This window comes from Diadema antillarum, unplaced genomic scaffold (genome assembly GCF_040938485.1).
Source record: "Diadema antillarum isolate AM-2024a unplaced genomic scaffold, OU_Dant_1.0 seq00000715_RagTag, whole genome shotgun sequence".
NCBI classification, from domain to species: Eukaryota; Metazoa; Echinodermata; class Echinoidea; order Diadematoida; family Diadematidae; genus Diadema; species Diadema antillarum.
In genome coordinates, this window is record NW_027271619.1 from 41,413 (window position 1) to 57,433 (window position 16,021).

Genomic DNA, 16,021 nt, shown 5'->3' on the forward strand with positions numbered 1-16,021 from the left:
GAAATGGACTGACTTACACCTCTATGAGTCTAACTCAAATGGAATGTTTTGTGTACTTTCATCATCTTTTATGATTACTCAACTTTCTTATCAAAATCTTGAGTCAAAGTTGTACATGAGATAGATTTTATCAATTCAGTCAAATGAACAAGAGAAGGAGTTTGTGCAGAAGGTGAATTTGACACTAGCCATGCTACGAGTGAGCAACTCATCTTTGTTGAATTGAAACTAAGCAAAAACCAAAAGGTACTCCATATATGGCAGAACCAAAGAGCAGTTCCTAAAACTTACAATTTTTTTCTTCTTTTGAATTAAATGACATTTGCACTGTTAACACCTGGAGCATGAACTGTAACATGAAATGATCTTGCACCTTTAATGCAGGGCTGACAACATTCCCATATAAAAATTCGGGAGATGTCATAAAGATTACTGGGCATCTCAATGAGCAAAATGGATTCTTAAATCAGGTGGGCTTTTTCTTCGAATTGGGGTGCAGTCCACCATCTGGTGTATTATCATACTCGTACTGATTGACTGGGCTGTGTGTATTTATGCACATCAGTTCTCCATGTTTTGCACCCTGTTCTTTGCAATGAATGAATGAAGCAGGATCTGTTATGTGCATGGGTTGTGACTCTCTCACATAAAGGACCTGCATTGCATGTCCTATTCGAGGGACAGAGTGTTTTGCCTCTTATCACAAGAGAGGAAAGCATGATAATGCGCAGCATTGCTTGGCAAGATTCACTGGGCTTTGAACCCGAAACATATGATTGCAGGGCAGATACCCTACCGGCTGAACCACCTGCATCAGGAGGTGGAGAGATATTCAATTTTCAGGGGCAGAATCGGGGAAACTAGACAGTTCTGCCGATGTTTGGTTGACGGTACATCACATCGACACTAGTGTGCCATCCTCCCCCTTCTATGTCTACATGTGTTTTTTTTCAGCACAACTGTATGAATTTTGGTCAACAGTATTCCCACATGTACATAAATCACACCTCACACCTTTATATTGGCTGTGCATGTGTAGTTTTCTCTTTCTCACTGAAATATAATCCTGTCTGTGCCAACATTCCCCTCTTGTCACTACACATTTTCAGAAAGCATGCTTACAAATACGACCAAAATTGCGCAAAGTACTCTGAAAAATGTGAGCATTCCTGTCACTACATTACATGATGGCTTAACTTAGCCTTATTTTTATCTCAAATGATTCCTGTGATATTTCTAATACATTTAGCACCCTGTTACTTCCATATGACTAGATCTTTATTAGTAATTACTTATTAGAAGATGTATGTAATATATAAGCATTTGAAGACATAAGAGTTTAAAATATACGTAATCATAAAAATACTCATCATATATTCTGATATGCAAGTGACAAATCTGTGCTCAGGATTACAGTCATGATATTCATCCAAAGTGCAGCTCTATGATAGGTTGTTGTTTAGCCAAACTGAGCTAAACAAAAACAAAAACAAAACTGCATTGCAACGACGTCCAGAGCAATAAATTTGCTATAAAGCACTATAATCCACATGTTTTCATATATGTCACAGAATTTCTTTCTTCTTCTTTTTTGCCATATATAAATATGTATATATACAAAGGATTACCACACTTTCCATCTTTATTGAAATAAGACAGTAAAAACACAAATCTTGACACTTGATTTACATGACGTAAAGTAATAAATTCTGCATGACACTGTAGAAATATTTCATGCAGGTTTTTTGTACTGTATGTCACTCTTCATCACAATCCTTCAAAAACCGTTAACAATACTGACAATGAGTTGCACTACATGCGTAATTGACATTTATATCGAAAAACAATTAATTTAAGTTTCTCAACATGCCATCAATTGCAAACAACGTTACACAAATCATCATACGACCACACAAAGCAGCTTTACAGCTCTGTGCGTGTAACGGTATTAGAGAACCCGGTTATTGGAACGTTCCAAAATGAAGATGTGCATGACGGCACACTGCAGTCCCTTTGTTCTGATTTTAAAGTAGGAAGCTTGGAATCACAGTGACCGCACCCTAGAGGATGACTCTGGAAAATAACCACTGACCATCACTTCTGATCTCCTGTTTATTCTGCGCAAAGTTCAGTGGGCAAGAGGGCAATGCAAAAATCAGCGATCTTCCAGCAAATGCTGGCAATGACTTTGTCCGGCGGCTTGATGACATTAAAAAAAATAGATCATCATGAAAATGAAAAGTCAGGTGTGGTGCACTGCCATTCCCACAGGGATTCCCCATAGACATACTAGTTCAGGAAGCGAATGCTCATCATGTGTTCAACCTCTGCCTTTTCTAGTGCCTGATGAACAGAGCAAGGAAAACAAAAGAAGAAAAAAATCCATATCATTACAGAATAACAAAAAGACATCACTGGCATCAATATTTATCACAATACTAACTTTTGAGGAAATTTGTTTAATATAGACATACAGTGGACTCCTGTTATAAGTTAACAAAGTTCGCGGGACCAGCTGTTTTCTTTCGTTATATCGAAATTTCGTAATAACTGAACAATTAAACAATAAAAATACATAGAGCAGATAATGTTGCAGCCTGAATTTGTATTTGTTGTAACCTGAATTTTGTTACAACCATGTTCGTTATAACGGGAGTGCAATGGCAGCTTAAACTCTCAGTGATTAGGGAGATCATACATGGAGGAAGGCTCAAATTTGAAATGTTACACATCAGTGACGAGACAGTATGGACAAATGAGGAACATCGAAGTCATGCATGTCAACCAACGTTAAGCCCAAGCTATTGCAGGTGTTTGATTGACACAAATATATCTGTTACAGTACAAAGGAAGGATCCTGAAGTCTGGTGAAATGCCAGATATAATCATAATCAACAATAGACAATAAAAGATTCTTCATTAGTGGAGGTTGGAAAATTCTTTCATCTGTTCTGCTCAATTCTTTGTCCTTTTTTTTTTCTTTTGTTTCCAAAGTAACAGACACCATGGGATTTATGTTTCCTGTAGCACAGGTCTGAGCTTTTGGCAATACAGTATTCATCGCATGATCGGGCATCTGATAATCGGGAACCTCGCTTAAATGACATACGCTTCCCAGAAACATTTCCAATGCATGTTATTTTCACTGGATAATCGGGCGGGGACCTCTGATAAACGGGACAATTTTTCTTCAAGCGATCTTTGATTTTGTTGATATTTTACCCAAAAAAATCTACCAAAGTATCACAACAATATTTCAAAGATTCCCTAACAGTTGTCGTTTACATCAAACTTACAAAGCAAGCTTCGGACTGGTGTGTTTTGACCTCCGTCCATCAAGTACACGTACATGCATAGCCACGAAAGCGCCTTGTATAAGTATCCATGCCATTGCGAAACACATGCTTTCGCGAACATTCTTCTCCCCTACATAAGCAAAGCCATGTGCTCGCTTGCAATTCCTACTCACATCCAATAAAACACATGCCTCGCTCACACAGCTCAGGCAGTGTACGTTGTTTAATCTCAGTCATACACTTTGAGGGCAAAGTCCAAATTCCTCGTCGCGTCTCTGAGTGTTTCAACTTTCAATACACTGTGATCTGTGGGTACGTCACAATCTTCCTCAGTTGTGAATGAGCTAGAGGGTCGCGCCGAGGGGTAGCGCGGTTGTGTATTCATGTACATGTACAGTACGTCAGTATTTATATGTGTGTGTGTGTGCACTCCATGTCGTATGCCGTTAGTGTATGGTGAGTGCTCATCGCGAAATCGGGCACCCCGCTTAAAGGGGCCGTGTTTGCTACTCCCAACCTGTCCCGATTATGCGATGAATACTGTACCATGCTTACACTACAATCACCACAATGGGAACTAGTTAAGGCAGAGGACGGGAAACACGATACAGGTGATTTATGTTTTAGCTTCGGGCAAAGGTGTGAAGTTAGAAGACATCAAAATGACTGCTCCATAAACAGACCAAAAGCATGAAAACGTGAGGATAATAATACATCCTCTGATTGGGTCTCACAAATTGAGCATGGCCTTCCTTTCACACCCCATACAAAGTCATGGCTTTGAGCCAATGCCACACAGAGTTGTGGATCCAGGAGATCAGAGTACCGGGTATTTTAGGAGGTATCACAGGGGGTATCAAACTGAGCGTTTATGTCTGTGAATGTGGCAAATTTTAGGTTTCGTCAGGGTTTGTAAACTCAGCAATCAAGTTTGTAAACATGAACAAATTCGCAAATACTTTTCATTGTCGCAAACAGTTTTTGTTGGCGCAAAGAAATTTTGAACATGAAAAAAAAAATGTTTGCAACAGTAAAAACTTTTCGAATTTGATTGCAACTGTTTACAAACCATGATGAAACCTAAAATTCGCTCTGTTTGTAAACATTAACGGTTAACCCCCTCTCAGGAAGGACAGCACTGACTTACACTCTCGAACTCTTCGAATGAAATCTGGCCGTCGTTATCCAGGTCTGCCTCCGTGATGGTCCTGTCTGCGATGGCGCTCAGCTGCTCCTCTGTGATATTCGAGCCCACCATCATGTGAAGCAGCACAAGCAGCTCGTCGCGAGCAATCTTGCCGTCGCTGTCGACATCATACATCTTGAAGGCAACTGTAGCAGACAATCATTCATGAGTGAAAATGAGAAAAAAGATTCCTGTTCAGCAAGATATTAACTAGAAATGTCGCTACAGCGACTGGTTATACCCCCGCCAAACAACATTTCATAAGCTTTGGTCAAAACAACATTTCATAAGCTTTGGTCAAAAAACTGAGGGAGTAGTTAAATCCGCAAGATCTTTCCTTGATCTTCTGCCATTAATATGCCGTTACCATGGCAACGTACTTTCGGGTACTGTCGAAAAATGCATCTTGCACATCTACAACCAAAGGCACACATCTGTACCAAGTTTCATGGAAATTGGGCAAAAACTGAGGAAGTAGTTTGCAACACAAAATTTTCCATCATTTTGGCTCATAATATGTGAGCTGTTACCATGGCAACATACTTTTTGTCACTGTCAAGAAATGTGTCATGCTGACCTATATCCTAAGACAAACATTCAATATGAATTCCATGAGAATTGGAAGAACACCGATGAAGCAGTTTTGCCATGAAGCATTTTGCCCTATATTTTACCAATAACATGCCGTTACCATGGCAACGCACTTTTTGCCACTGCGGAAATATGTGTCTTGCACATTAACATATTCAGATGAACATCTGTACCTAATTTCATAAAAATTGATCACAAACTGTGGGAGGAGTTCGCGACGCAAGATTTGTACCCATTTTTGCCCATAATATGCCGTTACCATGGCAACGTACTTTTGGGTACTGTCAAAAAATATGTCTTGCACATCTACAACCCAAGGCACACATCTGTGCCAAGTTTTATGGGAATCGGTTGAAAACTGAGGAAGTAGTTCGCGACGCAAGATTTGCAACGGACCGACCGCCCGACCGCCCGACCGTCCGCTGATTCCTATATACCCCCTTCAAACTTCGTTTGGCGGGGGTATAATTACACCAATTTTGGATGGAAAATTCAGCGAAAAATCAAAACGGCTGGTGTAAATTTGTGCATGTGATTCAGTAGTTTCACTGATAGTGATGGATTACATCCTTACCATTTATCGATGCAGTGTGCAAAAATAAAACATTCATTCAGGCTTTTTTTGTCATTGCTGTTTTTTCTCTTTCAAAAGAGCTTTAATGGTCCATTTTGTGTATGTGGTCACTGATTCTCATCTCTTTATAAGGAGCAGTCAAGGTAATCATTTGCCTGTCGAGTAATATGAAGCCAGGGGCATCAGAAGAAAGATATATACCAGTATACCGTATGTCCCCAAAAAAATTACAACGGGACCCTCCACAATGATAACTTTAAAAATAGTGTATCAATCCAAATACAATTTCAGCGTATGAAACTATAACTTATTACCCACGTCTTGCAGAAAACCCCATCCAATTTGCTTCAGTGGTCAAAGAGAAATGAGGATTTTTGTAGAGCATGTCCGGAATCCCTTTCCTCCAAGTTCTGTCCATTGTGTTCACACATTGATATGCAGTTCCAAGACCACCCAAGTGCTAAACTTAGAAGAATCGCATCCATGACATGCTTCACAGCGATTCACATTTCTCTGTGACCACTTAACCAAATTGAACGGAGTTTCTGCAAAATATAGGTAAGATGTTATATTTTTAGACCCTGAAATAGCATTCAGACTGTTTAATCATTTGGAAGTTATCAATGCAAAAATATTTTTGGGGGACATACTGTACACATATTTTTTTTTCTTTCTGCTTGATTTCATCAGAGAAAGGAAGGGGAGAACAGAACAACAAAAATGACAAAGTAGAGAGAAAGGTAAAAAGTAAGAAAGATCTTCTTGCTTTGTTCAGCTTTGTGTGAATCAACTCCTTTGCTCCAGCCCCCCCCCCCCCTTTCTCTCTCTGTGACAAACAAAACTTTTGTTACTCCTCACATTACTGCAAATCACTTCCATTATGAGTAACCCGATCCCATTTCTTATGATCTCCCATTCTTGCTGTTCCTCTCTGCTAGGCCCAACCCTTATTCTTTCCTATTCTCCACATCTCCTAGCTCCCAGGCCTCTTGGACAATTTTCACTCGAGTCGCTTTTGTACCTGACAAATCAACCATGTTATGCTTGATGAAAATAAAGGTGATTTTTCAGAGAGACTTGAGCAGAAAAAAAATACCCTTGCCTTCTTTTCTGCATCTTGATAACGATTCAAGTAGAGACCCCTTGTGAGCTGAAGTCCTCATACTACATATCATACTTGTTGTATCCATCACAATCTAAATTGCCCCCCTTTCTTCACATAACATCAATTACAAATTTCTCACACAATCCTCTGTAGGCACATCTACTGCATACCTGATATGCCAAAAAGCAAGCCATCCATAATTTGACCATAACGCCACCCAAAATTAGACTGCCTGCTACATGTAAAACCTATGGTTTTGCACGTGGTTGAATTTCGACATGGGAGGACGAACCCTGCTGCAGGTTTTTTATATTTTGTGAACTGGGACTTGTAAGGTAATGTTGAAAGTGTTTCCATTCAAAATCGAGAACATTAATGAAATGAGAAAGTAGAATTCCTTTTTAAGGAAAAAGATTGGTAATTTCCTGCTTGTGTCATGATAAACATTGCATATTTTTATATTGAGAGGCCATAATCTCACAAGTTGTAAAATTCAGAAATATTGATTCACTCTCAAATCTTTTTGTTGTCGTTTTGTTCTTCTTCTTCTCTTCTGGCATTACTTGATAAAAGGAGAATTTGCCTATATCAGACCCAGGGATATGTCATGGAAGAATTCACTGACTCACAGTTCAGCTTGTTGTGGCGGGTATTGAGGGCCTCCTCGCCATCCCTCTTCTTCTTGTACGGCCTGAAGAGGGCCAGGGTGCGCATGAACTGCCGAAAGTTGATCTGATCCGACTCGCTGCCGGCGAAGAACGTCTGGATGATGCGCTCCCCCAGGGGATTGATGACCAGCTCCGGGATGCGGTACAAGTCCTCCACTCTGAAGAGACAGGAGAGTGGAATTAAAGGGATGCCACAGTTTTGGTTGCAATGGGGATTCAGATTGTATCTATTTGCAAGATAATGAGGAACCACTGAAAGAGCATACAATTCTAGAGGAATTGTTTATTTGATGAAAACTTTTTTTTTTTTTTTAACTGGCTGAGATATAAAATAAAAGTCAAACAAATTGGTCCTTATTAAAGGTAGGTCTCACCTTTTACTAGGACCTCTGTTTGTGGATATCTCAGACATTTTAAAAACAATTTTCATCAAATAAACTTTGAATTCATCTTTATAGTTTCATGCTCTTTAATATTTTGTAAGATGTTTTTCATTATATCACAAAAAGGTTAGAAACCTGAAACCACATCTCAATCAAAATTTTATACTTAAAGATTCTAGTAGCCTATATGGGCCACCTGAGAAAAAAGAGTTAGTGTCTAGCTCTGGATAATGTCATCCCAATCTCTGTTGCCCACCAACATTATCACACAATTAATCTACATTGTATACATGGCCAGTGACACCAGAATAGCTTGTGTTTTAAATCAAATTTTAGGACAATCTGCTCTGGTATCTGGTAATTAGATATAGCATTGATTTAAAGGCACTCATATCTAAAGTTGCATTTTACCATGGTTGTTATTGCTCAACATGCGTTACATCAACAACAACAAAAAAAGTATGATGCATTTGTACTAAACCTCCATTTCTATGACCTCATCTCCACTTGAGAGTTTAGTCATGATCAGTCCAGATCTGGTCAGTACACATTATCTCCATCATCTTCCCTCATTTGTTTAGCGTCTTTTCACAGGATCAACAAAAAAGCTCATAAATGTGCTTTAAAATGGAAGTGCCAATGCAACATGCAGCTGTACAGACTTTAGTTTTGTTTCATTTGTTTTTGTTTTGTTTTTGCTTTTGCTTTTTTCGGGTGGAGGTTGAGCACTGCATAGCAGTATCATACGTGGCAATTATCATATATAATCAGTGACCACCAATCTATGTGACCAGTTCAATAATCACGGTGGGTATGGTATGAATAGGCCTACCCTTCCAATGGCTTCCATGACCAAAATCACAGAAACAAAACAGACCCACTAGCACACTGCTGGAAATCTTGACCCTAGATTTCAATGGGTGGGACAACAACGAAATACCTGCAAAAACTACTGAACTGAAATGTCAATTTACCATGAATACAACACATTCTGAGTTTGTTTTCCAGCTTTGCCAAAATATTGTTGGACTGTGAGGAAACTCTCTTAACACTCCATCTTTACAGTAATCTAGTACATTGCAATACTGCATGAAAGGAAAGAGAAAAGACAATCTATACAATCCAGAACGGTTGGACCTCAATAAACTGGTGGGTTTTCTATGAATGCTAGTGTAGGTGTATAGACAGGATGTATCATAGCACATGAACTTTGTCTGGTCTTTGAATCAAACAATGCGCTGAAATGAAAGTTAAATGTGACTTTCTGAGATGTGGATCTTTATTTAGTTTGTTCGGCTTTTCCATGTTTCTGCCTAATATTCACTCCCCCCCCCCCCCCTCCGAAAGACTCCATCCTTTTGTATGTTAAATAAGGAAAAAGGTACCAAATTAGTCTGTCATTGTGTTATAGCATAGCAAGGTACAAAAAAAGAAGCTAATACAGTACGTTACATATAATATTGCTTACATTCCTGATGTGCTCACACATCATCATTTTTTTTTTCTTTGTTTACAGTGAATGGTCAGCCTGAATGAAACACAAACAGAAGAAAGAACTTCAGAGAAAACATACTGACAAAAAGTAAAACTTATACAAAGTATGTATTTGTACCTTCTTTGAAAACAGAAATTGAGTTCCTCAATTGTGCTGACATTGTAAATAGAATGTCAAACATGTCTACTAATCTAATTGACAGAGGACATACATGATTTTCTTCTCACAGTTACTTCCTCATTCTGTGGCTTCATTGACTCCCCTGATACATGTAGAATGACAAAGCACTTGCTGTCTATGGTTGAGTGTACGTGAAGTTCCTGTTTTGACCACAAACAGTGGCACTCTTTTTGCAGAAAAATATATTTCTTGCATGGCTGAAGCAGGAAATTATAGTACATACAATATGTATTGTCTACAGGTCACTCTGCTCTGGAAGGCACTCTTTGTTCTGTGATCTCACACAAACATATTCATCCACCTCCCCCCCCCCCCCCCCCCAACACACACACACACACTATTTCTATTACTTGATCCTGAAATAGTCTCTCTGTTTTGGTTTTTTTTTCTTTTTTTTCATCTGTTGGCATGGTACTACCAGGCATGTAAAATCACTGTTTTTGGTTTTTTTTTAACTTCACTTGCTACAGAATCAAGGAGAACCTGAGAAAGTTTAACGACATATTTTCAGTGGCTGTTCCATCTGCTTTTTGCTGACATCACTACAAAGCATTGTGCATGTTGAAGTATGTTGTCTTTCTGTCAGAAACATCTGAAACTCTGGAAGTAGCTTTCCCGAGTAGACAGAATGGTTTGAGGCTATGATGTACACAGGGAGTTACAGAGGATCTTCCTTCCAATATAGGTACAAGTAAAATTGCAGTGATTCAAACGAATGGGCAGTGTTTTGGGTTTTTTTTTCCTACTTTGGGCTTCAAAAAAAAAAAATAATATGCCTCTGGAAGATGGACTTTTTGATGCAAAAAGAAAGATATTAATATGGCAATGTGTGGTTGTGCACTCCACTTTTGCCTGCAGACTCTTGGTAGGCATTAATATCTAGATCAGCCTACTATCTCTTTTTTTTTTAATTTTTAATTATTTACTTCATTCATTCAACTATATATATCTGTCCACATGGGTACAACATTGATTCTCCTCATGTACAAAAAGCAAAGAGGTAATTCTTTTTGGTGCGAGGGGGAAATCGGAAGAGAGGAGGTGTTTTTTTTTTTTACTGACACTAAAAAATAGAATTGCTCCAGATGGAAAGTGTACTGAAGTTTTAGTTTTTCACAAACAATTTCTGACCTTAAAACTGTTAGTAGTTTCATAAGATACTGCATTTAGATGATTTGTCTGCAAGCTGAAATGGGAATATAATCTACTACAATGTTGTTCCTTTGCAATCTCCAAAGATAAGAGGCTGCATTACACTGCCCAATACAATCATAATCACAGGCATGCTAGCTACATCAGAGTCTACTTTCGCTAGTTTGATGTGCATAATGAAGAGTTGCAAGAAATAGCATGATGAAGGCTTTACATGTTGTATTTTGACAGAGTGACACTGCACACTTGTGGTATAATATGATAAGTCACCAACACCTGCACTGTATTTCACCTTATTTCCTGGATAATATGTTTGCTTTTTATATTCCGTATTCCCACTCTTCCAGGATGTACAAAGTGATAGGCTATCACACATCAGATCACAGGTTTGTGTATTTAGTAGTACAGCTCTACCAAACAAACTGATGCAAGCTGTCTATGCTTTGTATATCATCATTACCATAGAGTCTGCATTGAAAAGAAGGAGTATGGCATGTACAGTAGTTGGTGCAACTAAAGTGTAACTCTCAGCTACAGAAAAGAAAAAACAATATTTGACAGGAAGATGCAATATTGTATAGTTCATATCGTTACATATGAATGCAAACTTTCACCTTGTCAGAAGTACAAAAGAATTTGAGTTTATATTGAATCAGATCAACATTTTATGTAAACTTATGACTTTTGTCTTTGTTTCTCTTTGAATAATGCCACCTGTCCTACAAAGTGTATGTCACAACATTCAATGAGTCTTCACAGTGCAAACAGTTTCTTGTCATTTTCCTGTCACAGGATTGAAAACTGGACTGGAATGGAGTCTGATTAGAAGCTCCATGGTTTATGTTTTAAACAGTGAAGGAATACAGCAAGTCTTGATCTTTGAGCTTTAGTTACAAGTACTCAAACTAAAAATCACCTTTCATACAATACTCTGTCAGAATTTGCATTAATTGTGACATTTTATTACAATATAGTTCTGCCAAATGTCAAGATTTCAAACTTTCACATGGACCTTTGACCTTCACCAGAGCTTACCCAAATCAAACCACACAAGTCTCAACCTCTTGGACTTTGCTTGTTATATGATCAGCATAAATCCTTAAGATAAAACACGTATTACATAATTATCTGTACCCAATAGGCTACTGTAAAAGAAACCATTACAAAGAGTACTAGTTATTTCTTTTGGCTCCACTAACGATATCAAATCTCCACTATGGATTACAAGTGTGCCACATATCAAAGCCAGAGGGATATTACTCACCTCAAAAAACCACTGTCACTCTTGTCTAGATTGGTGAAGCGGCTGTACAACCGAACAATCTGCTTCGGTGAAACTGTAAGGGACAAACGCATGAAGCAAAGTTGGCTGATGATGATTAGTTACTGTTGTGTGGCAATGAATGACAGTCATTTGAAGGAAATCTTAACTTACCTGTACTCAGTATAGCGCAAATGACTGAAAGCAAATGAATGCTACTTGGAACATCCAACAAATGTGTGGAGAAATTCACTGCCAGAAGTATTTAATACAGAGATCATGAAACTTACAAATATACATTTGGTATCAAACTTGCCACCATACTGTAGGATCTGAATTAATGCCACATGAGATACTTTGTAGTCAAGTGAATGTATTTATAACATAGGATCTCTAAAATGACTTAACAATCTCAACATCAGTCAGCAAGAAATCAAGATAGGAGATAATTTGTTCTAATTTGTGATAAAACATCAATCAATTTGCTTAATTCAATGTTTTCATGTAAATTCTCAACATATCACACACGTTCTAGTCTGAATGTGTTCCTGCATAGACGCAGTCATGGATTGTTTTCCGACTGGCTCCAATTCGTGCTTTGCATTTATATGTACTTGTCTGTCCCAGTATTATTAAGTAATTTCTGTGCATGTCATCTCAGAGAGAATTATCTTGAATGGATGTGTTTGTGGATGCAATGTCAATTCCCCGAATTACGACCAAAATTGAATCATCTGTTACTTGTGTCATTCTAAACCTTTCCCGTTTGTGCAAGTTTGATCCAATATATCCGTTTAGAATTTTTTGATTTATTTTGCACACGGACAAACAAACAAACAAACAAACCAACGCTGAGCATTTCGGAAAACATAACCTCGTGCCTTGGCGGGGGTAAAAAATGTTTTTATACAAGTAAAAATCTCCAGACAGATGGATTTTTCTGTCTAGTCCTGACAGTGTAACGACATAAATTTAAATAGGGGGGCCTACCTGTCACAAAGTGTAATAAGTCAGTGTGTAAAATCTGCAACCATGTAAATAGATGTTAGATGTCTACAGTAAATTTACACATTATTTAATAAATGATGTCTACTCGATACAGTCTAACGTTACACAACCCTATGTCCTGTGGTGAAAAGTTAGATCTAGATTTCTAACTGTTTAGTTTTTAACGTTACTTGTTACATTGTAGATCCCTCTCTCGACTCTAGCTAGAACATCTAGCCTTCGAGATCAAATAACTGCACATTATTTTTGATAAGAATAGACGTCTACATTGGCGTTGCCTTGGAAGTCAAGTACTGCCACCGAACATACAACATGTACATGTGCTGTTTTAGGCCTATCATACTGTACAATCGCAACGACCCCGGAACTTCCGTAAAGCGAACACGGATATCACCCTCCAGCTCCATTGACAAGTCAGTCACAGAAACCGAATCGACGATCGAACGAACCAACAAACAACGTACATGTACATGTACCCCGTACGATGCCTACGGGAGCCGTGCGCCGAGCGGCTGGCAGCTGCAATAAAACATGCAAGTGATCAGGACAGTGGTGATAATTCATATCTGAGAATTCGTGTTATACATACATCCAGTTTCTTGTTGAATTTGGTCGATTTCTTCTTGTTGTAGAAGGGAAGACGTTCTAGAACCCATGATGAAAATCGTGGAATTAACTATTCAATTATACAATGTTACAGTCAACTTTTAATCCGTGACGAAAATGTCCCCTGCCCGGTCGTCTCAAGAGTACAATTGCCTTTAGTTTACCACTACGGTACATCGAGTTGAAGTTGCGGGCAATATTTTGATGTTGCACAGAACGATCCGCGCTATCGATTCTTCGTGTGCATTCGGTGTGAACCCGTTTTTCACTCTTGCGTTCATTTGCGTGTAAATCACTGTTGGACCGCGAAAAATGTCGCCAAATGCATGCGCTAATACTGTACTAGTACACTTACGATAGCCTCGGTTTCAATTCGCACTTGAACAACATCTCGCAAAAATGTCCGAGACCTCCTCATTCCCGAAAATAATAATCTGTACGCGAAAAGAACAGCTTATACCTCCACTCTCAGAACTCAAACGTATTATTGAACCGACGACTACTCTTTATAGTGTTCATAGGCCTACTCTTAAACAATTGTCTTTTCCAGAAAAGTGTCAGACCGAACAAACAGATTACGCAAAAAAGTATTTTACTTACAGAATATGATAGGCCTATTTAATGTAAAACATATCATTTGATATTTATAGAGTTTGATTTCAAAGTGGGGTATAAACTTTAAAAAATTGGGTGTTTTTTTTTGATTGAATTGAAATTGAATTGAATTAAGTTTATCATCATAAAGAGTAAATAATGTGGGGTATAATGGCTTCCCAGTGATACTCACTTAAAACATAAGAAAGAATATTCCTGATGTTCCAATCAATAATATCTCATATTTTATAATTATTTTCGTTGATTTTAGCAGTTTTAATTGCAAACACCGGCGTAGCCAAAAAGGGGGAGGGGGCGATGGGGGCGGTCGCCTCCGGGGCCCCTGAGATTTGGATCGGGGATTTGGAAGGCGGAAAAATGAAAAATTGCGTGTTTTTATAGGCATTATACTGTATCCCCATGACACGGGTCCCCCTTTCAACCTTTTATCAAGTACGTGTGAGATCTTATCATTTGTTTTTCGATATTTCTGTCAACGTGTGCACCAGATTGTTGAATTTCAATTAAAAAAAAAATGCAAAATCTCTCTTGCTTGGAGGGGTATAAAATATACTTGCAGACCCCCTCCAACCCCCCCCCCTCCCGCCCTCTGTGTCCTAGGTAATTCCCCTAGCCTTAGTTATACACTTTTCAGATTGTCAAAATCTGAGTGCACAAGACCTATCACTGAAATTCCGAAAACTCAAAAGTTCCCCACCTCATTTACAAGGGAATATCCCATATATCAACCCTTTCCTCGCTCAGTTCCCCATAGAAACAGAAAAACTTTTTTTTTTGGACAATTTCCCAAATATTCCACCATTTGATATGCGTATACAAGATATCTCAAAGACTCCCTCGTACGGGAAGGATGGGGATACTTCTGTATATATAAGCTGTTATTTTCGTGAGGGTCTATTTTCGCGAATTTCGCGAATCACAGTTATATCGCGAATTTAACAACACGCGAAAATGTCTCCATGCGCTATAACGTAAGCGTCGGCGTCGATACGCGAAAACAGCATCTCGCGATAATGTCTATGATCTCGTCATTCGCGAAAATATCTATACGCGAAAATAACAGCGCATAGAGTACTTTCGTATAGCACTTTCCCACGCCTTCTCCCTGATCCCCCCCCCCCCCATGCATACCTGTATAGACTATGGCTGCACTTTGAAGATTACAGACAATTTTCCAAATTGCCACAAAATGTGCAGCGCACCAGAATGTTTAACTGCAATCATAGAATGCAGAATCTCCCTCGTGAGGGAGGGAGAATATTGATAGGGCTCATCACCTCCCACATCCTCGTGCTTTGTCATCTCCACAGACTTGCTATACACTTCTCGGATTGACAAATTTCCAAATATTCCAACCATATTCCAACCCTCGAATATGGGAGAGGTATCTTGCCACCTTCTCATTGCTTGGTTCCCTATTATAGGGAATGACAATTTCCGAATTTTCTACAAAAAGTGTACTTCAGATCGCTTTATTTCATTTCTAAAAACGCAAAAGCTCCGTCAAGCGGGAGGGGGCATCCCCCTCCCACACACTCCACCACTACCTAATTAGACCTTGTACTGAATACGCGAAATAAGAGTTTGATTCCGTGATTTAGCTATTGACACTTCCCTGAAAAGCCCTCTTTACATATTATATTTCCATCTTTTTTTCATATTTTGCTGAAAAAAACATAAGTATTTCACCAAAAGTTTGTACCAGATCGCTGAATTTCAGGTCTGAAAATGCAAAATCATCCTCGTGTGGGAGGAGAAAATATACCCCTCTCCTATACACGCTCGTGTTCATGTTTTTTCTGTTTACTTAACAGACAGCGTTCATGATATTCATTGTAAGAAATAATACAAGATGTTTATCTAAATGATACCATTTTATAGGCAAATATTGTTCAATGATA

At 38.6% G+C, this 16,021-nt stretch overlaps 1 protein-coding gene across 1 annotated transcript; it reads right to left on the reverse strand.

Moving 5' to 3' along the window:
• Positions 1-2,112: 2,112 nt before the first annotated feature.
• Positions 2,113-13,641, reverse strand: LOC139737921 (calcineurin B homologous protein 1-like). The gene is made up of 5 exons (XM_071648588.1): positions 13,489-13,641; positions 11,895-11,967; positions 7,382-7,578; positions 4,444-4,628; positions 2,113-2,343 (listed from the first exon to the last, which is right to left on the reverse strand). The coding sequence occupies exons 1-5, from the start codon at positions 13,553-13,555 to the stop codon at positions 2,290-2,292; spliced, it is 576 nt and encodes a 191-aa protein (XP_071504689.1). The 5' UTR covers positions 13,556-13,641; the 3' UTR covers positions 2,113-2,289.
• Between the last annotated feature and the right edge of the window lie 2,380 nt (positions 13,642-16,021).

Excerpts from the sequence above, each read along its gene's own strand:
- LOC139737921 (XM_071648588.1), bottom strand. The coding sequence starts at position 13,555 with ATGGGTTCTAGAACGTCTTCCCTTCTACAACAAGAAGAAATCGACCAA. Across the intron at positions 4,629-7,381 it reads CCGCCACAACAAGCTGAACT|TTGCCTTCAAGATGTATGAT; the intron begins GTGAGTCAGTGA and ends TGTCTGCTACAG. Across the intron at positions 2,344-4,443 it reads CATTCGAAGAGTTCGAGAGT|GCACTAGAAAAGGCAGAGGT; the intron begins GTAAGTCAGTGC and ends TCTGTTCATCAG.